Raw genomic sequence first — 26,217 nt, 5'->3', positions numbered from 1 at the left:
AGCAAGTACCTGCGTTTGATTTACATTCGATTATTAAACCTTGGTCATTTAGGAGTTGGGCTTTGGATTTAATTAGAATGATCCATCCTACATCTTTAAAAGGTCTTAAATTTCTTTTGGAGGCAATTGATTATTTCACGTAATAGGTAAAATTTGTACCTTTAGTGAACGTCATATAGAATGAAATTATTGATTTTATTGATGAGCATATAATTCATCACTTTGAAATTTCCTAAACACTGTGTACTGACCAAGAAATGATGTTTACTGGTCAGTATTTAAGTAATTTTATAGCATTAAAAAATATAAAAATGGTTACTTCGACACCATATTATATGCAAGCAAATGGCCAAGTGGAGGCTACAAATAAAGTTTTGATTGGTTTAATTAAAAAACAAATTGGTCAAAAAACGCGAAGTTGGAACAAAACTTTAAGTCAATCATTATAGGATTATCGAAATTTGCCAAAAAGGTCAACCAATATGTCCCCCTAGAAATTAGTTTATGGTCATGATGTAATGCGACCATTAGAAATTAATTTGAACACCACGAGGGTGATGAGGAAAGATGAGTTACCAATCAATGATTACTGGAATGCTATTTTGATGAATTGAATGATTTAGATGGTGAGTGCATCCTAATACTTGAGAATATTATTCGGCAAAAAAAAAAAAACATAGCCAAAGTTTATAATCGACATGTGAAGAAGAAAGTATTTCAAATTGGTGAGTTCGTTCTTAAAATTATTTTACCATTGGAAAAGAAATTGAAAACCTATGGTAAATGGTTTCCCAATTGGGAAGGACCCTATCAAATTACTAAGTTATATTCTAGCAATGCTTATAAGATTAAACATGTCGAAATTGAATGTGAAATAAAAATTAATTAATGGTAAATACTTGAAGCAATTTCAATGTTTAGGAAATGACATTAAGTATTGAAAATAAATTGCTTGTATTCAGAATCCTAAAATAAACATAATGGACATAATAAAAGTTTAAACTATAAATCTTAGTTTAAAAAACTTGGCATTCCAAGCCTTCACTTTCGGTAAGGTTCCAATAGCTCTACTAAGTCGAGTTTGAGGCGCACTCTTTCTTTATCGATTGAATTGAAAGCAAGAATCACATTTGCCTCTTTTTGTTGTAGTTTGTCAAACTCCCTTCTAATTTTAGCTCGGGTGCTATTCATTTCACACAATTCTCGATGGAGATCTCTTTCTCTTTTGTTAGCTTTGGAAAAAGATTTTTGTAACAAAGTTGCATCTCCATAAACCTTGGCTAATTCTTTTTCAAGTTCTTCTCTGCGTTGAGCCAATTGTTCTAGCGCTTTGCAGCATGAGTGACATGCGCTTCATATTTATCATAAGTTTTTTGTTTTTCTATAAAAGAATTCTCAAATTGTGCAAATTTTACTTTGAGCCCTGCTATGTTCTTCTTGTAGTCCTCGAGTTTGTTGTGAGAAATGAATAAATCATTGGCAATATTCTCAAAGTTTTTTCACCAGTTCAGCAAACTTAATGGCCACTTGATATTGCAGAGATGAACTAAGCATGGTCAAAAGCAATGAGTTTAGGTCATCTCGAACCTTCTATTCTTCTATCGAATGATTCACAAGATGAAGGAGGGTATTCAAACCTTCTAAAGTGTTTGGAGTCAAGGACCTTGGAAAATCGCTTTCAGATGGTTGGTTTGTCGATGAAGACATTGGTTTTTCTTCTATCTTGTATGATAGCTTCGATATTGCAGAAAGGAGTTCTTCTAGATCAACCTCTTTTGGACTAGAAGCTTTAATTGGCTCAAATCCTTCAGGATTTGATTGCAAGTTGATAGTGGAGATGATCTCGTTGACAGAATCTTGTGCAGCATCAACTTGTAATTATCTTGCGAAGCAGAGACTCTCGCTTCATCATGTTACATTGCTTGAATGGCTTTTATAGGAGAAGAGGGAGGAGTTGTGAGATCAACGACACTTTTCTTATGAGCATGTTCTTTTTCGATCATAATTGTTTGCATCGGGCCTTCTTTGAGTTTACTATATTGAGGAATTTCTTTTTCAATAGTTTGATCTACTCCTTTTTCCTCACCTGGATAATGGGATAAAAAAATGCCCATTCGATGAAGAGTAATAAAATTGTGAAAGAATAAGAAAAAAAAAGAATGCAAACTTTTATTGATTGTTGATTGATTGAATTGAATTGTAAATTATGAAGGTAAAACTATATATATATATATATATAGAGAGAGAGCATTGGTTTAAGAAAGATAAAAGCAAATAAAGATAAGATAAGAACAACTAAAGATAAGATAAAAAAAGATAAGATAAGATAATAAAGACTAAAATTGTAATTGAATTTATGTATTCTGTTGGGCTGAATTTATGGGCCACGAGACTTCTTTATTGTTGTTATGGGCTAAGGTGAAAGAGTAGTTTAATAAAGAGGATAGAGTGTGATTCTTTTCTTTTTGGGAAGAATGTTTTGTTTCAACTATAATTGCTGTCAGAATCGAAAAATGGTATTTTGAATAAACCTCGACCTGGTGTATTAAATCAATACACATATTAGAAAAAATATATAATAAAAATAATAAATAAAAAATGATGATGATGATGATGAAAAAGAGAAAAATGTAGTGTAGATACTTTAGCCTTCATAGAGCCTAATGATTGCAAGGAACTTGATGATATGTCATCAGGATTAGAACTGCTCAGGTTTGCAAAGGATTCATTTGAGTCAACAAAGGACCTTTTTTGGGAAGAAGTAGTAGATTTGTTAGTGACTTCATGAGTTGAAGAATCACCCTGAGTTGATTTCTAGCCAGATTTATGAAAAGTATATGCATGTGTAAGTATATATGAGTGCATAATGAAAGTGATAATGAAAAGAGAGTAGCATCAATATGGGAAGTTAGCTTAGTCAGTCGAGTAGTAGTGGATGATACTTTCGATATTTTGGTTGGCCTTGGATGCTTCGATGGCTTAGCTTTTCTTTTTTGAGTTTTTTATGAAGGTTGTTCATATGACTCAGATAAGGTTTTGATCAAGATTTTTGAGATATAATCCAAAGATTGATCATAACGAGAGTAATAAGCAACCCACCAATCAATAAAGGACTTAGTCACATAACTACTTCGAATGAAAAGGAGAGGCTTATAGTAACCTCGATATTTTCATTGCTTTTAATACATTTGTCAACTTCTTTTTTTCAGTCGAAATTAAGTTGACAACGGAGATGATTTGCTCGGGAAAGGAGCTGGAAGAGCTTGGAAAACCCCATTTGTCTTGCAACATAATGAAGGGAATGAAGAGTGACTCGATATTGATCTTTTTTTGTATTAGGAAATGCCTATTGATAACACTTGAATAGCAACAAAATTAGACCACATGTCATCATTTCCACGTTGTGCCTTCTCATCTTCATCCTTACACTCTATGGGTCATCGAAACTATGTGGGTCAACACTTACGGTCGACAAATGGAGCAAAATTAAGTTTATCATTTTGGAAGTGTAAGGCTGAGCAAAGCTTCGGAAAAGTTTTCCAAAAGAGTTCATTGGTTGAACCAGAGTGGGCGAAGTTAGGCTTCAAGGTGATTAGCCTAAGTCCTTTGATGTTTTGTCTATCAGAAGGAGCCACTCCTTATGCTTCATGTGTTTTTCGAACACTAAATTTAACCAAAGTTGTACTATCCAGAAAGGTCCTCTAGCACTAATCAAAGATTTGTTTCGAAGGATATCAACCATTTGACCCAATTCATTATAAAGATTTCATAGAAGAAGTTTAGCCAAACAAAGTCTGTGTTTGTTTTCATGAAAAAGAGCAGCTAAGTGAATGTATAATTTTTGCATGGTAACACTCCTTGAGCAGAAAGAAGACTATCGCATTGAGCTAGTAAAAAAGAAACACTACGTGCTCGTCATTAGTAATTAGGCTTCCTTCTTCACCCATATTGTTTCTGATGAACTCCCCATAAAAGCTTATAAAGTTGATATCATATTCCTTTTTAGGGTGTAGGTCAGAAGTAATTATAGTCCCATTTGAAGAAAGCTCATTGATAACAGCCACGTCGAAAAGAGTAGAACCGACCATTCCACATGGAAGATGAAGATTTTGGTGGTTTTTCTCCAAAAACATATCATAACCCCAATCATCCAGTGACATGTTGATAAAGGGTAAAATTGAGAGAGCCTGAGGAGATCATAGATTCCTCGATAATGCCAAGCATCTTTCTTGAAGGGTTCCATTCCTTTCTACCACGCAAGGAAGTTTACATTCTTGCAAGCAATCTTTGGGTTATTATAGAAAGGTCGAGCATGATCGACAAAAGGGGCAACAAACAAGTTCGTTCTTGACTTGAATATCTTGCCTTTCATTACATGGAAAGTAGTGGAAAATGCTTTTTGCTTGTTCTAGAAAATTCAAAGGACTTAGAAAACAATGTAATTTGTCCTCGACAGAAAATGGAAACAAAATCTTATCGTCATTAATAGTGTCGATCGAGTCTTCGACGACGATGTCGAAATCTTTTGACAAAATGGCCAAGTTGGTTTTTTCAGTGGATTGCTCGATTGATTCTTTGCCTTTGTTTTTGGTAGGGGAAGGTTTGAGTGATGAAGGAGATGCCATAGATGAAGGAGATATCATTCCTGTAAATTAGGATTAAGATTAGTCAGACAAACTAAAAAACTTGTAACATTTCCACCATCATAATATGGATAGTATAAGAAAAATCCTATACAAAAAATGTGGTAATACTAATGGTAATTGGGTAATTGGTGATACTGGAGATGAATGGAAGAGGTTTATTCTACGATCTAAAAGGGTATTTTCTTTAGAAGAACCCATAATTGCTGGTTCGATAAATATAAAAAAGAGAGAGAGAATAAAATTCCTTCTCCTTTATGAATAATTAAGGAAATGAAAAAAGCGGAGTTCAAAGGGAGAAGAAAAGCAAGTAAACTTGAATGATGCAGGCAATACCTAGTTTTAAAGGGTAGATGAAAGCGTTGTGAAGCTTGAAGCTTGGGAGACGACAATAGCGGTAGTAGCAACAATGGTAGAGACATCTCTTTAGAGAGAAAAGAAGATTTTTCTGGAAATGAAAGTTTAAAGTGAAAGAGGAAAGGAAATGTTGGATTTTTATATGTGTGTCTTGGTAGTTAAAAAATTGAGAAATGTGAGAGGAGTGAAAAGACTGATGGAACGTGGAAGAACGTGAGCGCATTTAATGGAGTTATGATGATTGTGGCAGTTACTTGGGAAATGAAAGGGTACATTTTTGGAATTAAATTTGGATTTGATGCGTTGTGTAAGATTGAACATCCTATCTCGAAACAAAATCTCGATGAGGTTGATGATTCTAGTGGGCAATTTGTTAGTTGATGATTCTACTTATCATATTACAACAATAACTCAATTTTCTCCCTGTTTTAGGGGGTAAGCTTTTGTTCGAGATGAATCGGATTCTAAAACCCAGTGGATACTTTATTATGTTGACTAAACATGACAGTATTGAAGAAGAAGAAGGTTGGTCAGTCTCACTTTAAATCAAACTGTTTGTTTCAATTCATTATTTTCTTCACACCCCATCTTCTCTTTTTCTGTGGTACATTCTTGCATTGCTATACAAGTAACATTGATGCATCTTTTTCTTTTCCAGCCATGACTTTATTGACAGCATCTATTTGTTGGAATGTTCTAGCACATAAAAGTGATGACATTGGTGAAGTTGGAGTTAAAATATATCAAAAGCCTGAAGGAAATGAGATATATGAATTGAGGAGGAAGAAAATTTCACCACTTTGCAAAGAGAGTGAAAATCCTGATGCAGCATGGTATGCTTCTGTTACATTATTTTGCCAAAACTGCTTCATGATTTATCCAACTTGGCTTTCTACATCATATGACTTACCATATTATCTAAATAGGTACGTTCGAATGAAGAGTTTTTTGCACAGCATTCCAATTGGAATTGAACAACATGGGGCAAAGCGGCCCGAGCAATGGGCGAAGAGGCTTGAATCATATCCTGACTGGATAAGCAACAAAGAGAAATTGGTTGTTGACATGAACCACTGGAATGCTGTTGTTAACAGGTCCTATCTCAATGGATTGGGCATTAACTGGCCGAGCATCTGAAATGTAATGGACATGAAAACCATCTATGGAGGGTACGCCTGCGAAACAACTCGAGTGCGTAGATAAGCAACAGTATTGGAGCAGTGTCTGGACTTGTTCAGCTGATATTATATGCTTGCTACTGCTCCTGCAAGGGAGACAAGAACAATGATGAGAGTGCCTTGGCACAAAACCAGAAGCTATGGTTCAACTCTCTGCTACTTCAAATGGAAGGGTTGCAGTTCAAGTTTGATGATGACAACTACTCCAATATCAAACCCTTTTGCTTTTTTAATTTCTTTTCTGTTGTTTAATATTCGATCAAGACAGTAGCAATTTATATTTTATTTATTGGTACATGAGAGAGCTAGATATTTCTGTGTGCCACTCTCCTCATGTGACTTTATTATTGTCATTTAATCATTTCTAGTGAGTACTTTTGCACATGCTTAACATAAATAAAGTTATATTCTGCACAGTTGACTAAAAATTCTAATTGAACATAAACAAAAGAAACATTTTCAAATTGAAGAAAAAAACTAAAATTAATTAAGCACCCATTTTGAACAAGTTTCTGCAGTAACATAATTAAAACCAATACTTAAAACTAATTATGCACTAACATCAACAAAATCTTGCATTCAAAATTATGCATGTTTGAACCTAAATCTGCACAAAATGAAATGATAACTCTAAAAGAGATTAACTCTAATTCTAAGTATGCAATATAGCTCTAATAAATCCGGCTTTCTGACTATTTCCCAATGACCAAAACATTTTTTCCAGATGAGGATTTGTGGAGAACTTGAATGCAATAGAAATAACTTCATCATCAGTGAATCCAAGTTCGCTAAGTATATCACCAGCCTTTTTTCCTCACGAGTGTTTACCATAGCTTGGGCAAAAGCATCCAAACGCGTTTCCTGTTGATCGAACACATATTTCAACGTGTCAGTTAACCCCTTCATCATCTTGGTATCCTTTGCCGCGTTAAATGAGGAAGGCTTCTTTCCTTGTTTCTTCCCAGAAGATGAAGCCACAGAATTTAATTGTTGGAGTAGAGATTCACTGCAATCATGGTTTGAGTTAAAGATATCCGTATCTTCTTCGTCCAACAGACTATCAAGTAGAATAAAATTAATTCAACAAAATCAAACTTGTAAACCAACCTTCATATAAGCAGCTAGGATCTCTTTGTTGTCCACAACCACACATTGCTTCACATCATCTCATCCAAAACCGCTACAGGCTGCCATGTCAGCAGCAAATTGATATTTCTCTTTCAACCTCTTAACCTTGTTTTTGCAATGAGTTATTTGAAAACCACCACCTGGAAACCTTTCATTCATTTTTGCAACAAGTTTCTCAAAAGATCCGGGCCTAAATTGACCTGCATCAGCTATTCTTCCTTCAATGACAAGCTCCTCCATAAAACCAACAAATACCTCTGTCTCTTCATCAGTCCAAACATGTCTGTCCATTTATCCCTACAATCTATATTAACTCAATCAAAATTCAATTGAACATCCTAAGCATATCATGACATTATCTTTATAATGTATCAATACAATATATTTAAATAAAATACACATAATGATTCATATAAAATACACATATAATGTATCAATACAACACAAAAGCATATCATAAGCATATCATGAGATTATTTTTATAATGTATCAATACAATACAAAATCCAACACAACAAACTATCATAATAATTCAAATAAAATACACATACAAGAAATAAACCAACTAATTAATTCGGCTATGCATCCACTCATTGTACATTTCATGTGCTAAGTTGTCTCGCCAAACAGTCCATTCATTGCTGCCCTCTACACTGTCAATAATTTCATCGTCGCCATCTTGGTTATCACCATGCTCCTCTCCAATAATCACTTGCTCATTCTCAAGTGACATGTCCTCCTCAGGATCGGAGTCCATATTAAGCCGAATAAAATTTTGTAATAAACAACAAGCAATAATTATTCTATTTTGTGTCTTGATTTGGTAGAAACAAGGACTCCTCAAAATTGCGCATCTCTTCTTCAATAAACCAAAACAACGCTCAATAATGTTCCTAGCTGAAGAGTGCTTCTTGTTAAAATATTCTCGAAAGTTTCTAGGCGCATTTCTACCATAGACCCATTATTGTACGTGGTATCGAGTATGCCTATATGGTGCTAGAAATCCCTTGCAATTAGTATGACCAGCATCCACTAAATAATAATTCCCTATAAATTAAAAGAGACACGTTATGAGGATTAAGAAAATTGTATGAATTAAAAATTTTGAAGTGTTTTTGTTACCTAAAATTTAACTATTACATACCAATTGGTATCTTGAGGTTATTACGACGTGAAATTGCATCTCTAAGGACTCTTGAATCCGATGCGGATCCTTCCCATCCACTAAGTACGTACACAAAATTCATATCTCGATTGCATACGCCTAGGACGTTGGTTGATATTTTACCTTTTCTTGTTCTGTATCTTGATTTATCTTCTTCAGGGACAGTCACATCTATATATGTTCCATCTAATGCTCCTAGACAATTCTAAAGCAAAGAAATTGAAGGTTCAAAACTATCTCTATACCAAACCATATATAATACAAAACCACAACCGCATTTCTTCATTAGACGTACCTTGAACCATTTCCATCGGGGATCTATGCAGTCATCTGGAACAGGAACAGGCTTTGGACACATAATACCGACGACAAAACTTTATTAAAATACTTACTTATTGTTTCTCCTGACCTATAAAATCTAACTTGGAGTGTGCGATTCTTTTTATGATGAGCTAAAATTATTAAAAATATAATCACTTGCTCAGGTATATTTACATGGCATTCATCGCTTAATCCACCCTGAACTTTAAGTAACTCACATAATCTTCCTAATGCATCTACGCTCATCCTTAATTCCCAAATACAATTCCTATCGCCTCCTCCTATGATGCGGCTTAACACATTCCGTCTTAAGAGATTAGTATTAATTTCTCTATTCCTAATCAACAAATGTCTCCTTCTCCTATTCTTCAAATAAAAAAATGCCAATATCAAAACTAATATTGTGGCTGTCTCAAGTTCAATCTGAATCATAAAATAAAAAAAAAAAAAAGAAATCACCTAAATTGTTCAGATTGGTCCAATGGTTCCATTTTTTCCTAACAACAGATAAAAAATATAAATCATAATTTATTATAAAATAACATAAATACTAAAAATAATCAATAAGAATAAAAATAACAACATAACCAACTAATTATTTTATTTTTGCATTCAAACAAATAAGAAGACTTCAATATATTTTTTCCATTCCTTATTCAATTCTGAACAAAATATGTTCAATCATTCATTCTCAGCAGGATTGTATAAATTAAAAATTTTGACACCAGAAAGACAATTTCTCATGTCCATATTCAATTTTTACATTTTCAAATCACAAACAATATAAACAAATAAAAATAAAAGAAGCCAGAAGAACCCAATAATTTAAAGTAAAAAAAATGCAAACGAAAATAAGAAGCAAAGAGGAAAGGCAGAGTTATATACCTGCGTGACTGAGAAAGAGAAGAACACGTGAATTCCAAAAGTTGTTACAAGCTCTAATAAATAATTTGCTTCTGAAATATTGTAGTTAAATTAGTTGAGCAAAAAAATGAAGAGGAGAAGCACGCAGTAAAGAAGAAAAAAAAGAAACAAAGAAAAAGAAAAAGAAAGAAGAATAAGATGAAGTACTAAACCACATAACACTGAAAAAAGAAGAGAAATAAGAAGAAGAAAAAATGGACAGAGAGCAAGAAGAGAAAGAGAAGAGACAGAGAGTTATACTTGGGAAGTGAGACGAAAAAAGAATCCAAAAAAGAGAAGGAAGAAGGAGAGACGAAACAGAGAGCATGGAGAAGATTACCTCGGAGGAGAAGGCTGCTGCACAACACATAAAATTAGGGCTTATGATATGATTTAAAAAAGGGCAACAATGGAATAATAATAATATGTAGGGATAAAATGGAAAAGAATTTTCATAAAAAAATCTGTGTCCACTTTGTTAATTCCCGTGTTCATCATTGTCCCTCATAAAAGAGTGGACACAAAAATTAAAAAAATTATTCCAGAAACAATATGTCCACTGTCTATGTCTCTGCTACCAAACACGTTTTAATTATTTAATGTCCATGTCTTTGTGTACTGTCTCCAAAAACAAACGCTACCTTTGAGATTGACATTTGGCAGTACGAGATTGGTTAAGGATATCTATAAATAGAGTGGTGAGTGATGAAAAAGAGATTGAAAATTCTCTCCAAAAAAACACACTCACACAAGAAAACACACTCACATCTCATCTCAATGAATTTCTAAGACTTTGTCTTGTGTTTGTTTTTTGTAAATTTTCTTCTATTTTCTTCTTTATTGTTCTTTACAAATTCTATATTTTATATTTATGTAATTTACTTTTATTGCAAAGTTAATTTTTTTTTCTTTTGTACTTATTAAGTTCTTCGTTTTGGTTAAAATTTTTGAAATTCTGTAATGGTTTTTTTCATCATATGTTTGTAGTATTTTGAAATTTTGAAAAGTGTTCTTTATATTAATTTTATTCGAGTAGTCATTATTTTATTTTATTTCATTGGTTAACTCTACAAAATTCTTTCTTTTTTGTCATTAACAAAATAAAAATTTTGATACATATGAAACTAGCATCTACAAAAAAGAGTGGTTAACTCTACAAAATTTTTTTTTTTTTGTCATTAACAAAATAAAAATTTTGATACACATGAAACTAGCATCTACAAAAAAGAGTGGTTAACTCTACAAAATTCTTTCTTTTTTGTCATTAACAAAATAAAAATTTTGATACACATGAAACTAGCATCCACAAAAAAGAGTAGGTTTTGCTCCCGCATTAGATTTTGAACCACTGTAATTATTTGCAACCATTAAGATAATTATTTGCATTTGATTGGTTAATAATCTACATAACACACTCACAGTAGGATTTGGACTTCTTCGACCACTTCCAAGTTCCAACAGTGACCAATGCAAATACGATTCTAGTATAACTTGTTTGTTTCTTAGCAAAAAGAATGAAATCAGTCTGTTGAAATCCTACAACTTCTTTAGTAAACCCTCAATTTTTCACACAAGTAAAAAGCACCTTGCATGTTTGCTTGCTTGCTTTTTGCACCTTGCAGTACTTGATTTTTCTAATTTCATATGTTTGAGTCGCAGTACTTTGACGAAAGAAACTTACGTCACTGTAGCCAGAAGACTTATGTTCAGAAAACTACCGCTGGATCCTGGATCACATCTATTTGTAACATTTTTCTCTAGTATAATTACAAATTTAGTTAAGTTTCTTACAACTATTAATTTATGCTCTTGAAAAAATTGGAAACAACAAAGTTCCTATATTTTGTGATGTACAACTTACTGTACTAGGAATCTACACTACTTATGTACATAAAATTAAGAACTTTTACCAATTTACTTCCAAACCTTGATAGCCCCATCTCTAGCACTTGATAGCAAGAGTCTCTGGTTTAACTTTACAGAAGCCAGAGAAAGGATAGAATCACGATGGCAACCCGCAGGATCAGTGGCAGCAGCAGCAAGAACTACCTTTGCGGTTAGCTTTATTGTAAGTGGGCGTTTTTTTGTCTCCTGTTAACGAGAATAAAAAGTGAAATACAAGTTAGCAGTATTCCAAAAAAGCTGGATGGTTTAAAGTGAAGCAAGCAATATCCAACAAAGTTCACAAAGCATAATTGAACAGAGAAGATCAAGATTTCCAGCAACCAGTGGTTTAATTTGCAGTCCTATCATACATTGGACAAGACAAAAAGAAATGGAACCATGCAAAATGTATTCTAGAGTTGGATGCGTCCAATTTCTTGATTCGTTTGCCAATGAATCATGTAGCCCACCCATGGCAATTAATAATAACAATAAAAGGGGAAAAAAAGAGCAAAAAGGATGGAAAAATTTACCTGTACAACTTGCACTCCAAAGCTAGATTTTGTTTCATAAAAATCATCATTTCCTACTCCTTTTAAGGTTGGGCCACAAATACAATAACTTCTTTTCGGACTGCAATAAAATAAACAGATATACTTAATCAGAATATTGCTGCAAAAAGAGCAAACAAGAGTGAATTTCAACACAAAACCTGCAATGATCCCATCGGCGTATCTTCAAATCGGTGCTCCCAGTCAATAAATCACCCCCTGGCAAAGGAAGTAGTGAACGGATACCAGGAAGACGAGGAGGAGGTTCATTTAGTTCATCAACATTGTACTTGGGATTGATATTTCTTCTATGATTTGATTTAGAACTTAGTTTACTTGAATTTCTGGCCAATGCCCAAGGCCGATCAGACATTTCTGCATCATTGTCATAATTGGCCAACTTCAATACCTGGAGAAAGAAGTGTTAACTGTAGAAGACGGAAATAAGAATATAATAATTATTAATATTATCACAATTTCATATGATTTTAAGATAGCCGTAGCCTATAAGCAAGGAAGGCATAGGTTCGTATCAAAATCGGTATGAAACCAGCCAAATTTAAACTTTGTTCACGCGCACAATCTTCTCCTGCCAAACAGATATTTAAACTTTGATAGCGTATTTATCGGGGTTGAGATTGTTCTAGTCATATTGCTCTCATTATCTCCAACCGTAAAAGAACTGAGCACTTATACCTACCTGGTGACAAGTGCCATTCTCCGCATTCCAAAGAGAAACTTCATTGCAACCAGCAGCAACATAAACAAGAGGCCTAGAAGTCGGAGGAGGAGGGCCATTTGGAGGAGGAAGAAAGAGACATATTTTTTCTATAGGGCAAGCAGGAGAATACTGCCAAGAGTTCACAGGTATAAGAAACCTCAGATCCCAAAGTGTAAGAACACCCCTTGATGACCCTGATACAACCCAATTACCACAAGGCCCTGAGGCTACAGAAGAAACATAGCCCTCCTCTGGAATAGCTTTTAGAGTCCATACATTGGAATCTGATCTAGTATCCCACATATGAATACCACCGTTCTGGGTGCTATACATGACTGTATGATTATCCACTGGGCTCTTCAAAAGGCTGAGTATAGCAGCTTCCTTGATATCCTTTTTAGTGATATCAGCAATACCAGAATACTTCTCAACGACATTTCCCAAACCTCTAGATATATGATCAATAGAGAACATATGAATCAGTCCATCAGATGCTCCAACAATTACTTGCGTAGATCCCCAAAGCATTGCTGCACATAATGCTCGGCTTCCCCCTAGGTGATAAGTTAGCTTTGACCTAAAAGCAATGTCCTTTTCCAGTTTTCTTGAATCCCAGATTTTGACTGTAGAGTCATCAGATGCACTCACAAAGAAGCAATGATCATTGGAAATAGCTATTTCATTTACAGCTGAACTGTGCTCCTGGAGATGTGCAACCAACACCCCACGGGGCCTCCAGCCAGAATCAGGAATGGATGAGTGACAGGAAAATCCTGACGGATCAGTTTGGGCAGTTGCATCTTCCATTAAAATTGAACTAGCTTTAGACAGTCCTGCATCTTGAAATGTGCTATTAACACATGTTTCATTTTCCCTGCCATCTGGCTCATGTACAACTCGGTAGAACTGTTTAGGTCCGCTGTTAATGCTAAAAGATTCCGAAGCAGACTTTGGTGCTGGAACAGAACTAGCCAAATTGAAGGAATTACTGACTGGATTAACCCAAGGCATGGAAGACGAACTGCGACCAGGAGAATTCATTTGCACTGGAGAATCTGATGCTGGAGGAATTCCCATTCCCTGCCTGTCCGCATAGAAAGAGTACAAAGGTATCCCTTCTGATGGCCTTTTGTATGTGAAATTGTTTATGCCACTACCATATGGTGATGTAAGTCCTGAAAATTGTAACTTCTCTGAAGATCGGAGATCATTATGTCCCACTATATTGCTAGCACTATGTAAAAAGCTCTTTGTATCTCTCAAATTTGCCTCACCTGTGTCACAATCTGATAGTCCTAGCTGTTGGAAGCCAGTACCAACAGCTTGTTGAACCCCAGGACCTTGTTGCTTGTCTGCCCAATTGTCCAGTGTGTTCAACCCCTCAATTCCCTTTTTCAGAAAATCTATTTCCCAGAGTGTAGATTGTGATGATGAATTATACCATATTTTTCTCTGTCTATCTAACATGTCTGAACTCCTAGAGTTCTCCAAGACTTCATAAAAAGCCTGTCTTGAGACAGGAGGTTTCAAACATGACAAAAGTACCTGCTCTGAAGCAAGTGTTACAGGTTGTCTATGGAGGAAAGGTCGTATAACAGGAGCAAGAAAAACATAGGAATCTACTGTACCCAAGCTCTCACTACTAGCAGCAATAAAAGAAACAGCTGATCGTTTTACCCATTCACTGGGATAACCTAGTAAGGGAAAACTGTGCTCTATCATTTCAAGCAGTATCCTCTTCCGGAAGAACCCACTTTTGCATAGAATAGTCAAGCAATCCAAGGCTTTAACAATTACTGCCTCTGTTTTGTCACTTAAAGCCTGCTCGATGTATGGCAATAGATATTTTTCTACACTGGTTTGGCCCACAAGAAAGCAGACATAAACCAGCTTTTCATAGAATACTGTCCTTAATTGCTCATCCTGATCATTTAGGAAAGCAGGGAGGACAGGTAACAGAAAGTCGTTACTCTGTCTCCTCCCAAAGAACCAGCCCAGTCTACCAATGTCCTGAAGAAGTGCTCGCCTAATATTTGGTGTTTGCTTTGGACCCATAACAAGTTCTTGGACAATTTCCGCTATGGATTTCCTCAGCTGCGCAAGTTGCGCATCAGTATTTATCCTCTTTAGTTTTCCAGGGGTCTGAGCAGAGGATATTAATGGTTTTCGTGGTGAGTTCAATTCATCAAGGACGCCTGCCTCTCTTAACCTTATTGAGCGTATCAAGAATCCATAACCAGTTAGTGCCAACTTAGCTATGTTTCTGGAATAACATATTCTCACACTTTCCTCTGGATCATCAGGAAGCATAGAAAGCATGGGAAGTATATACTCAGGAAATATCTTTGCATCGCTTGGAGGAAAGTCTTGGACTAAGGGCAGAATGTCACACAAAGTCTTTAAGGCAGCACATCGCACAATCGCAGCTGAATCTGAAAGCATTACAATCACATATGGGATAACACGCTGCAAACGGTCTTCATCATCAATGTATAAGGCAGAAGCCTTCAGCAAGAGTACAGCTGCCCTCCTCAGGTGAGGAAACTTGACATTGCGCAGGCAGGAACAGAGCAAAGAAGTAATCAAAACCATGCCTTCGCATTTCATAATATTGTTTGACAATGGTAAAAAGGGCATGTCGCATGTATCTGATTGATTATCATTTTCAGACTTCAATGAACTTAAGTCATTCAAAATGATCCTTTTCAGAAACGGGTGATCAGTTCCTTGAAATTCATTGGAGATAGCTTGAAGCAGCTCTCCAGAAGATTGCAAAGTTTGAAGATTTTCAGGAAATGTAGAATTAGGTGAATCTCCTTTCACATGCTGGGGGCCAGATGAATGGTTATTGTTGTTCATCATTTGTTTAAATATCTCCTGGAAAGCACTTTGGCATAACAAAATCTAGACAGATTGATCACAACAGAAAAAAGTGATGTATGAGTTACCAGAAGCATTAAATCACTCTGATCCAAAATATTTTATTAAAGACCTATTACCCTCATATCAGGTTGGAGAGGACTCCAGCAGCAGAAAAAATCGTGAAAAAAAGGTGAAAAATATGTTGGGAATACAACTGCAGCATATTCCTCTAGATAGCTTTCAGCAGAAAGCCGCAACTCCGGTTCTAACTGAATCATGTGTTGTATCATCTTACGGACTCCAGGATCTGGTATCTGCACTAATTGGAAATACATTATCAAACATATAAAAGCAGCAGTTAGAAGTACAGGCATGGGGAAAACCATATTAATGGGAGGACAAATAAAGATAAAGAACAAGGCATAACACTCGTAGATAGGGAGAGTACTTTCTCAAGATGTTGACTAGGATCATATTGCCCTCTGCGATAAGCAAGAAGTTGAGACAGTTCAAACAGTGGCTGTCCCTCAAGAAAAAGCTCTGCAATTACACACCTGAAGTAGTAAAATGATGTGTGCACCTTAGAAAAGATACAAAACAAAAGGAAGCGATTAAGTCAGCTGTATGACTACAATGCAACATTAATTATCACTGATTCAACAAAAATAGATCCAGAGTTGACGTAAGTTTTTATGATAAATAAATTAGCAAGGACCCAATTTTTTTTTTTTCTTTTCTTTTTTCACTTCACAGAGACCCCTTGAGTTCCTCTTCGACTATTATTGACTCAATCTTTTAGTTATGTAAAACCTGCCCAAATGTCAATAGACAAGTGTGTGGAAATATAGTCAAGCCCATATATCTATTAGGATCTTCAAGGTATTGTAGCGAAGAGTCAGAAAATACTGAATTCAACAGAATTTAGGGGCTTACCCTTCTTTTTCAGTGTTTGTGTGCAATAGCTGCATCCCTTAAAAGATAAGTTTGATATGCTATTTTTCACTTAATAATAGGAAGTGAGGGAAAAAAGTGTAGATGAAAGCTGGAAATAAACTTTCCTTTCCCCGGCAGCACAACTGCTCTAAATAACTTGCCATATAAATGAAACACAAAGAAATGTTTTTGAAAGGCCGAAGCCTGAAATGGGGATAATCAAAGAGCTAAAGTGTTAAGACTCCAACAGCAGAGTACTAACCCGACAGCAAATATATCCATGGATGGCTCTAAAGGGGCATCTTGCGGCATCTGCATTTCCCCTCCATGTTCATAAAATCTCTGCCAGTAAAAAAATAGACAAGGTAAATAGTGACCATTAAGAAAAGGCATATATAACAGCATAGAAGAATAGAAATTGTGCCTCACTAATTGCAGTATTCACTTGAAACACACACACACACAAGAACATGAAACAACAGTGAATCTCAATTTTGTTAATATACGAAACAGAGTATGAGAATTCGTACTAACAAGTTCCAGTTGCACCCTGACACCAAAATTATTATCTTTTAGAAAAAGAAGGCAGAGAAAAGCACAACAATGTGCTACAGTAATTTTGAAACCATGCAATGTAATATCTGACATTTATGTCAATTGTAGGAACAAGAAATAGAAAGAAAAAAGAGCCAACCTCAGGTGCCAGATAACAGAGCCTTCTTCCACCAGTGTCAAAGAAGAAAGAGAAATCTGATGGATCATCATATGGGATGTAGGTGGGCTTGAAAGATGCGAAGTCAGCAAGGTAAAGCCAATTCGAAGATGTAATCAACACATTCTCACACTTAATATCACCTACAATATGCAAATCAATGCATCATCATCACTTAACATCACCTACTTTCATGTGTGTTTTGGAGCTGGGATTGCTTAATGCAAAGACTTACCATGACACACCCCCTCATGGTGGCTCTGTTTCACAGCTAAAAGCAACTGGAAAGCCAGCCATTTCTTCTCGATGAAACTGAGAAAAGGTCGAGTGCTTAGTCGATCATGCAAATTATGGAAAAAATACTGCCTGAGAAGGTATGCTGCTTTATCGGTTTCTTGCCAAAACTGAAAGACGAGAGTGTAGAGTGTAGTTAAGGAAACGCTGAGGCTGAAATAGTAACTAGTTAGAGAGTTATGGAAAAGAGAAGGGACCTGAAAGGGCCAAAGGTGAGGATGGTGAATGGAGAGGAAAATGTGCTTGATCTGAGAGAGACGGCGTTCGTAGGGGGAGAGATCAATGGAATGGCCGCGCTTGAAATAGACCTTAACGAGGAGGAGGCCCTCGTCGTGCTTGCACTGAATCGACTTGAAGAAACGGCCCCGTCCGAGCACCTCCTTCAGCACCAGATTGTACGTCGACGGCAGCTCGTGAAGGTAGTACTCCGACGCCGACACCTGCGTCGTCCGAGCGATCTTGTTCCCCATTCTCAAACGCCTTCTTTTATTTTTTCTTCAAACTTCCAAATCCCGTTTTCTTGGAAACATGGGAACATGTTCCTTTTCTTTTCCTTTTGCTTTCGTTCTCAGCTGATTTCTACGAAGCCGTTTTTTTTCAGTTTCGGTTTGAGTGGATCCAAATCCAATCATCACATCACAGGCAACTCAAGCAAATATTATATTTTGTCATCATGAAATTTGATTTTGATTTTTGGTTCTATAAACAAATTCTAATTTAAATATGTTTATAAATAAAAAGGTGTTTTTTTCCAAACCCATAGTAATTTTGAGGGTAAGTTACCCTTGCATATGTGTCATCAGCCATTGATCAAAAAAATTTTCAACCTTTTATTAATGCATTTATTGGTTATAGCAAAAGCCTTTAATGAACATATATCATAACATATATTGCATTAATTATTGTATATACATACTATATAGTGTATTGGGAACATTTGTAATTATAATTTATAATCTCTAACTTGTTTTTCATTTTAAAAAATACCCTCCATCTCTTCCTGAAATTCAACATGCATGTCTCAGAACGTGGAAAACACATAGAACCCACTACTCACTGGTATTTTCGCCTGCATTGTATACCCACTACCCAACCCTGAAATTTGTTATCCTAGAACCCACGACCCAACCCTGTTTGGTTTTTTCGTCTTCGTTCTATACCCAGCGTACATTTAGCAAGAATGATCTCCTTCGATTGAAAGGTTCCGGAACTGGTGCTCTGGTTTCGTCGGCTAGGCATCGACGTCAACTAAAGAGAGGGCGAATGCTAAACTGATGTGGCTCCGATAGAGAAATTTGTAGCTGAACTTCTGCTTGATTGGAAACTGTGGCTGCTGGAAGCTGGTTTACCAACATTCATTTTTCGGCTGCCTTCGAATTAGGTGCGTACGGATTAGGTAAGGTCACCTCCCTCCGAGAGTGCATTTTTTATCCGTTCAAGCTCAACCTTTGGTTGTCATCAAGGCATGTCCAATTAAGTTTTTTTGTTAATCCAGATTAGTTTAATTTGGATGATAGTCCATGCCTTTTCAACGGTTCTCTGTTTAAGGCGTTGTGTTGCTATTCTGAAATTTGGAAATTAAGTAACATTATCCAGTTCTATGCTGTGGCTAGGTTTGAGAAATTGAAATTAAAACATTATACTGGGGTCGAAAACAATTGGGTTAGTTTAATTGGTTTTGGTTCATTTAAGTTTACATGCAGCTTAGTTTAACTTCCCGTAGTTGCTGCCATTGGCTCTGTTTGTTGATATTTTTGGGTAAAATTATGGCAGAGGTTAAAATATGTCCATAAACGAGGATGATGCGAAGAATGATTCTGATAATGATTTGGGTGATAATTTCGATTATCAACCGAATGCAGAAGATGATGCTGAAGACGACGATGTGGATTCGCTGGATTCTACTAGCAAGAGTGAAGAAGTTTGTGGTGTAAAAAGAATAGCAGATTTAATGGTGGAGGATATTTGGAACCTGGAGTTTAGGACAGAGGATGAGGCCTGCCAATTTTATAACGCTTATTCTTGTTGGTATGGATTTGTAATGAGGAAGGACGACGTGGTTAGGGATAATCAAGGTAGAATCATTAGTAGGCAACTTGTTTGCAATAAAGAGGGCTGGAGGAATATGAGGTATCTTGATCTGGATGATAGATCAAGGGAGGCAAGGTCACTAACGCAAACCAAGTGTCCAGCTCGGCTTAGGGTAAAGCTTGACTATGGCTGCGGTAGATGGAAGGTATCATGTTTTGTGGAATCTCACAACCACGATCTGACGCCACCCCAATTTGTGCATCTGGTTCCGCCAATCATTGTCTCACTGTCACTGATAAGGTCCAAGTGGAAAATCTTCATAATTTTGGTGTCAGGACCTGCCATATTATGGGGTATATTGCATTCCAGAAGGGTGGATATCGTCATGCTGGCTTCACACGCAAAGATTTGTACAACCACATTGATCGTTATCGTCGGTCAAAGGTTAAAAGCGGGGATGCCAATGCGGCAATAAACTATTTGATTGGCAAGTCAAACAACAATCCGCTGTTCTTTGGAAAGTATACGTTCACTAGTGACGAAAGGCTCGAGCATATTTTTTGGGCAGATGGGCAGCCAATTATCGACTATCACTGCTTTGGAGATATTGTTGCCTTTGATTCAACCTACAAGAAGAATAAATACAACAAGCCTTTGGTAATTTTCTCCGGATGCAATCATCACGGGCAAACTGTTATCTTCGACTCCGGCCTACTATCCGACGAAACCACAGAGACGTATAAGTGGTTGTTGGAAACCTTTGTTAAAGCCATGGCTGGGAAAAGTTCTAAAGCAGTAATAACTGACGGAGACCTTGCCATGCGAGATGCAATCAAGAATGTTCTTCCTGATGCGACCCATCGGTTATGCGGATGGCATCTGCAGAGAAATGCATGCGAAAATATAAAGAATCCTAATTTCCTGCGCGATTTTAAGGGTCTTATATACGACAACAACGACCACAGAGACTTTGATCGGAGATGGGCAGCCATTTTGGATAAGCACAACATTGTTGGGAGTACCTGGATGGAAAAGACGTACGAAACTCGTTCGATGTGGTCTCATTGTTTCCTCCGGGATAAGTTTTTCGGTTACATAAGGATGACATCACAGTGCGAAGGTATAAATTCTCTCATCAGATTTTATGTTAATCGCAAGAACACCCTCATTGACTTCATGCATAACCTGGATAGGGCCTTAAAGGAGTATAGAAACAACGAATTAATCGCTAACTTTAAGTCTCAGTGCTCAGAACCAGTGATGATTACCTCGTTGGAGGTATATGAAAGATTTGCATCATGTTATTTCACTCGAAACATTTTTAAGGAAATTCGTAATGAGATTCAGAGGGCAGGGGCTTTGAATATCAAGGTACTAAGCACAACATTGGACAAGGTCGAGTTCAGTATGACTGCTCTCGGAGACCCGGCCAAAGATCGACGAGTGGAAGTCGATAGAGGTAAGAATATGTTCTCGTGCTCGTGCAAGCTGTTTAAATCACGTGGTATTCCCTGTAGTCATGTCTTCTGTGCCATGAAGTTCGAAAACATACTTGAGTTTCCAGATTTGTTGATCTACAAAAGGTGGACAAAGAATGCAAAGAACGAATTTATTAGCACACAAATGCCTGTGAATGATGACGTCGAAAGGGTCTTAAAGTTTCGAGTTGTTGCATTGGCATCAAATTGCAACAAGCTGTGTGATATTGCTTGCAAGGATGTTGCATACTTTGATAAAGTCCAATCTGAACTTGTCAACTTAATTATCCACCAGCAGTCACGCAAACAAGGCAACTCAACGCCTAATGTTAACGTGGAAGGCATCAACGATCCCTTTGTTGTGAAAAGCAAAAGAGCCCCTTCCAAGAGGTCTTCTTGGAAGAAGAAGAGAGCATGCTCTAATTGCCACAAGTACGGTCATTACTACAAGCGCTGTCCAGAACTGATGCAGCATAGTGTGGAAGGTAACCCCCGCGATCGATCAGACGGCAATGCATCAGCCAGGGACTCAGGTTTTAGTCCAGAAAGGTTTGCTAATTCTTCGAGGTCGTTCTCAGTTAAGTCCGAAAATCACTCAGGACCTAAGACCAAGGTACGATTTGTTTATTCTAACTACGCTAATGCTGTGAAAATCTTCTTCGGTAGGGTGTCCCTTTAAAAACCATTAAACTATGTGAATGTTCCTATGTTTGCGCAGCCTTTTAAAAAGGCTGGAACAAGGAAGTTTACGGTGACAGGTATGAAGAACCGGAAGGGTAAAGACAACACTTTTGTTGAGGTAATTTTTGTGAATGTAAACCTCTAATTTCTGTGATATGAACTGGGTAAATTAATGAAGATCTCCTTCTTCTTGTTTAAAAAAAAATTATAATACAGCGGAACCTCAATGAAAGCAGTGAATCCATTGACATCGCATCCATGAATGGATTTTTCAACAAAAATCTCTATTCGTTAACACAGGTGCGATGCGTAAAACTCCTGTTAACCACTTTGCGATGAATGATCATTACGCTTTTATGCATGATTATGGTTTCTTATTGGGGATTATGATGTCATAACCAGGTGAAGGAGTCACAGGAGGACAAGGGACATTCATTCACAAACTATGAATGCGTTAATGATGTCATGGATGAAAAATGTGACACACCATATGTGCAGATCGATGTCCGAGATCCGTCACCATCGTCAATGCCTTGTGGCAATAAACAAGGATCGTACATGGCATTGTTCGCATCAATGCATAGGACACTTTGATTTCTTGGAAGAATTAGTCTTATGAATTGTGTGCAACCCAAATATTTGGTTCTATAAGCATCATTAGTCCTGATTTACTGACCGCAATGTATTTGGCATTGCTTGGTATTAAGGAGTATTAACCTGTTGTTATTTACGTTAACTGTGAATATGTCTATTATGATGATAATTATCTTCAAGAATATTTACGTCTTTTGCTTACATTGCTGTATTCTAGCATCAGCTAATTGTGGTTGAATTTTGGGTAAGGAGTTGCTACCATTGTGATTATGCAATACAGTTGATCAATTAGAATTGTGTTAATTGATTTTTTCCCTACTTAGTGCATTAGGATGATAATCATGTTCAATAATATGTATGTGTTTTGCTTACATTGCTGTATTTTAGCTGCAACTAATTGTGGTTGCATTTGGTGTAAGCACTTCCTACAACTGTGATTATGCAATACAGTTGATAAATCAGAGTTGTGTTAATGGATTTTATTTCCTACTTAGTGCATTTGATTTATCAACCAAATTCTTAGATTGCATGGGTCGTTGTGTTCATCGATGGTTGTACCAATGTTGTGAATCTGTTTTGTTATTATGGATTTCCTATTTTCGTCAGAAATTTTGTTTAGGGGAAGTGGCGCCCTGTATATGAAAACAGTTTCAAATATAGCGAGCATTTCTTGTACCGTTTTAGTCGATTCGTTATTTGTCATGAATCCGTTATATATAAAGCAAAAAACATAAACACAAACACATTTATATTTGAGCATATCATACTTTCGATTATTAGGAACAATAACATTTTGAAGATGCTAATCTTAGATACTGACAGAAGATAACATTATGAACAATAATACTTTGAAACCCTGCGGACATTTCCTTTAAGTTTAACATTAGCAAATCTTTCTATGTTTTCAGCTATTTGCCTACAGCATGACTTTGATAGCGAGTGTTTTGCTTCCCGGGATTTCTGCCTGAACGTTTCCAAAATGTTTTCATCTGTCATCCGTAACATTGTAGACTATTATTACCTGATATTAAAAATTAATAAACAATCACTGTAACAAAAGTATATGTGAAGACATTTCAAGAAAGCAAAGACTGTAATCATTATAATTACTTGATTCATGCAGCCATCTGATCATGCAACTCAGCCATGTTGTCACCCAAAATCCACACTCGCCTCTTAAAAAAAAAGTTTGAGTTATATTTACACACCACATTCTCTCTCATTGTATTGTCTTAAATAGAAACCGGAAAGGGCTATCAAAACCTATGGCCTAGAAAGTTCCAGCGGAGATGGAATGAATCTATGGGATGCCTTGAAGTAAAATGTAGCAAGAAAGAAGATGATAGTATTTGGTTGAATGCACTCCGAAACGGACTTGCAGAGTTATTCGAATAAAAGCAAGTGTATTTTGTGATTCTAGAATACAAAGGAGAAGCTAGATTTAAGTTCTTGGTGATCCGTTTGATTGCCTCGGAGATAGAATACTCAAGTTTCAGAAGTTTCCATAATGCTCATCCCCATATGAATCGAAAAATTATTTCCCACATGGTAATGATCGTCACCATGGAAATTTGTCAAACTCGAATATTCAATTTCCAATTCACTCGAACGCCTCACTAAGTTCCTAAGTCTAGGTTCTCCTTCATATTCTAAAACCACGAAATACCCAAGCTTTAATTCTAATCACTATACAATTCTCGACCAGCATTCACACAACCAAGCACTACCATCTCCCTCTTTCCCCATGTTACGTTTATCCCATACAAGATGATTGAAAATGCATTTGTCGTACAAGTTTTTTATCGATTTTGAAAACCCAACAATTATTCATTTGTATATGAGGTATATACATAAAATTTATCTATTCCGTTACTAACCGATTTGTGAGAGGGCGTCGCCGCATCAATCTGACATATAGGACGTGTACCTCCAACTCTGGCTCCTCCTCATGCATGTAGATGAGAATGTGTTAGAATAACTTCCATTAATAAGTTAGAGTGTTAATTAATACTAAGCTACTAGCAGCGTAACAAAATCAGTTGCTAGTTTGTCATTCGTAACGAAGGTCATAGACAACCGTTACATCCGATATCGTTGGAGCTACCAACCGGAAATAAAATAAATGGAAAATTGAGCATGAAAGAAGATATCAGTGTTTGGTTGAATGAAGGTTGGCACAGAATTCATGAGTTGTTAGGATTAAAGCATGGATATTTTGTAGTTTTTAAGTGTAACAGTTAATCCAAACTCAAATTCATGGTGATTCGTTCAAGTACCTCAGAGATCGATTATTCAAGTTTGAGAAATTTTCATACCAATCGCCACCGTTCGAATCGGAAAATCATTTTCCACACAGCAGTGATCGTCATGGAAAGTACTCAAACTCGAATAATCGACCTCTAAGTCACCCCAATGGATCACAACGAATTTAAACTAGGATTTTCCGTAACACGTACATACCACAAAATACACAAACTTTAATCCCTGTAACTCGAGAACTCTATACCAAACCCTCATTCAACCAAACACTAACCTCTTATTTCTTACTCCCTTTTTTTGTTTATTTCATTTCCGGTTGGTAGTTCAAAGGAAATTGAATTTAAGAGTATGCTCCACTATCTACATAATTATTATGTTTTGTAGAGGACAACACCCAGTACATTAACCATCGAAATGACCCACAATAAAATAAAATAAAACCCCTTTTATTCGGTTTTCTCCGTACAAAATTTGAACATCTTATTTTCTAACGGCATACACAAAGCTAAGTACAATAGTACGTACCGATTCAGCAGGAGTGGGCGGAAGGAATATGGCTTCAGGCACTGTTTACAGATAGCTAATTCATCCAACCCGAAGCAAGGAAGATGGTCATTTAGCATCATTTATCATCGTCATTATTTTTCGCATGCAGCCCATCCATTTGTGTTTTCGGATAGCCGGATGCCTGATCTTTTACCTAAGTACCAACCTGGTTGCACAAACAACGAAACGAAAAATCAAAAGGATAGAAATTCACAATCAATGAAGCAAAAATAACATATATTAACATACCTGATAAATAAGGATCCACCACCCTGCTACTAACCCTGTTGCGATTGGGTATTATGGTTTTCATCAATTTCCTTTTCTGGTGGCCACAACCTAGTCTGTGGTGTTACCCATGTTTCAACCACTGTCCATCTGATTTCAAGTTGAAAAAAATATATATAGCAAATGAGAATGACACATTTCCTTATAATCAATAACGTATAAAATCAATCATCATAATCCAAGAGGAAAGGAATGAGTACTTACAATGAAGACATGAATCTTAACGCCCGAAAGGTAGTCACCACCAATAAACATGATAGGGCAGACTACTTAGGAAGATTATGTAAAATTATCAGGCGACCAACTATGTTGATTAACATGGATCTACCTCTGATGACATATGCTTATGGTTTCCTTCGAATATAGCTGGTTTCCTCCTTCTGATGACATTTGGCTTCCTTCGAAGTTTTCTGGTGTGTGGATCCTTCTAGAGTCACCCTTTTTTTTTTATTCACATTTACTGGGCTAAGAAAACCATAAAAAAAGATAAAACCCACACCACATCGGACATTCAATCCTGAGCAGATCAAAGCCCAACTACAATAAATTACCAAATATTGAATCATTAATAAAAAAGATACATTAACAAGAAAAACATGAGGTAATAGTTTTCTTTCTCATTTATTGGGCCGGATTTCTTTTTTTTTTTTACAGTATGTTCAAATACGAAAAAAAATTCTCATGTTTC

At 36.3% G+C, this 26,217-nt stretch overlaps 3 protein-coding genes across 3 annotated transcripts; 2 read left to right on the top strand and 1 right to left on the bottom strand.

Moving 5' to 3' along the window:
- The first annotated feature begins 5,433 nt into the window (after positions 1-5,433).
- LOC110269636 (putative methyltransferase PMT28) lies at positions 5,434-6,594 on the top strand. The gene is made up of 3 exons (XM_088507137.1): positions 5,434-5,525; positions 5,659-5,833; positions 5,927-6,594. The coding sequence occupies exons 1-3, from the start codon at positions 5,453-5,455 to the stop codon at positions 6,135-6,137; spliced, it is 459 nt and encodes a 152-aa protein (XP_088363263.1). The 5' UTR covers positions 5,434-5,452; the 3' UTR covers positions 6,138-6,594.
- Positions 6,595-11,436: 4,842 nt separating this feature from the next.
- LOC107630195 (serine/threonine-protein kinase VPS15-like) lies at positions 11,437-18,243 on the bottom strand. The gene is made up of 10 exons (XM_016333266.3): positions 17,850-18,243; positions 17,594-17,762; positions 17,341-17,501; positions 16,909-16,988; positions 16,162-16,267; positions 15,851-16,027; positions 12,831-15,755; positions 12,292-12,539; positions 12,113-12,212; positions 11,437-11,786 (listed from the first exon to the last, which is right to left on the bottom strand). The coding sequence occupies exons 1-10, from the start codon at positions 18,120-18,122 to the stop codon at positions 11,610-11,612; spliced, it is 4,416 nt and encodes a 1,471-aa protein (XP_016188752.1). The 5' UTR covers positions 18,123-18,243; the 3' UTR covers positions 11,437-11,609.
- Positions 18,244-19,603: 1,360 nt separating this feature from the next.
- On the top strand, positions 19,604-22,436 carry LOC107632882 (protein FAR1-RELATED SEQUENCE 9-like). Its single transcript, XM_088506947.1, has 4 exons — positions 19,604-21,807; positions 21,880-21,960; positions 22,059-22,142; positions 22,245-22,436. The coding sequence occupies exons 1-4, from the start codon at positions 19,882-19,884 to the stop codon at positions 22,434-22,436; spliced, it is 2,283 nt and encodes a 760-aa protein (XP_088363073.1). The 5' UTR covers positions 19,604-19,881.
- The last annotated feature ends 3,781 nt before the right edge of the window (positions 22,437-26,217 follow it).

This window comes from Arachis ipaensis, chromosome B3 (genome assembly GCF_059453495.1).
Source record: "Arachis ipaensis isolate K30076 ecotype BB chromosome B3, ASM5945349v1, whole genome shotgun sequence".
Classification (NCBI taxonomy): domain Eukaryota; kingdom Viridiplantae; phylum Streptophyta; class Magnoliopsida; order Fabales; family Fabaceae; genus Arachis; species Arachis ipaensis.
This window is presented reverse-complemented; position numbering and strand designations above follow the sequence as displayed.

What these genes read in the sequence shown, in the direction of transcription:
- LOC110269636 (XM_088507137.1), top strand. Translation starts at nt 5,453, where the DNA reads ATGAATCGGATTCTAAAACCCAGTGGATACTTTATTATGTTGACTAAA. An exon ending in CAGTATTGAAGAAGAAGAAG is followed by an intron (nt 5,526 to 5,658) that starts GTTGGTCAGTCT and finishes TTTCTTTTCCAG; the next exon opens with CCATGACTTTATTGACAGCA. An exon ending in GAAAATCCTGATGCAGCATG is followed by an intron (nt 5,834 to 5,926) that starts GTATGCTTCTGT and finishes TTATCTAAATAG; the next exon opens with GTACGTTCGAATGAAGAGTT.
- LOC107632882 (XM_088506947.1), top strand. Translation starts at nt 19,882, where the DNA reads ATGGAAGGTATCATGTTTTGTGGAATCTCACAACCACGATCTGACGCC. An exon ending in ATTCTAACTACGCTAATGCT is followed by an intron (nt 21,808 to 21,879) that starts GTGAAAATCTTC and finishes ATGTTTGCGCAG; the next exon opens with CCTTTTAAAAAGGCTGGAAC. An exon ending in ATCTCTATTCGTTAACACAG is followed by an intron (nt 22,143 to 22,244) that starts GTGCGATGCGTA and finishes TGTCATAACCAG; the next exon opens with GTGAAGGAGTCACAGGAGGA.
- LOC107630195 (XM_016333266.3), bottom strand. Translation starts at nt 18,122, where the DNA reads ATGGGGAACAAGATCGCTCGGACGACGCAGGTGTCGGCGTCGGAGTAC. An exon ending in CTCACCTTTGGCCCTTTCAG is followed by an intron (nt 17,763 to 17,849) that starts GTCCCTTCTCTT and finishes CTCGTCTTTCAG; the next exon opens with TTTTGGCAAGAAACCGATAA. An exon ending in CGCCGATGGGATCATTGCAG is followed by an intron (nt 12,213 to 12,291) that starts GTTTTGTGTTGA and finishes ATTTTATTGCAG; the next exon opens with TCCGAAAAGAAGTTATTGTA.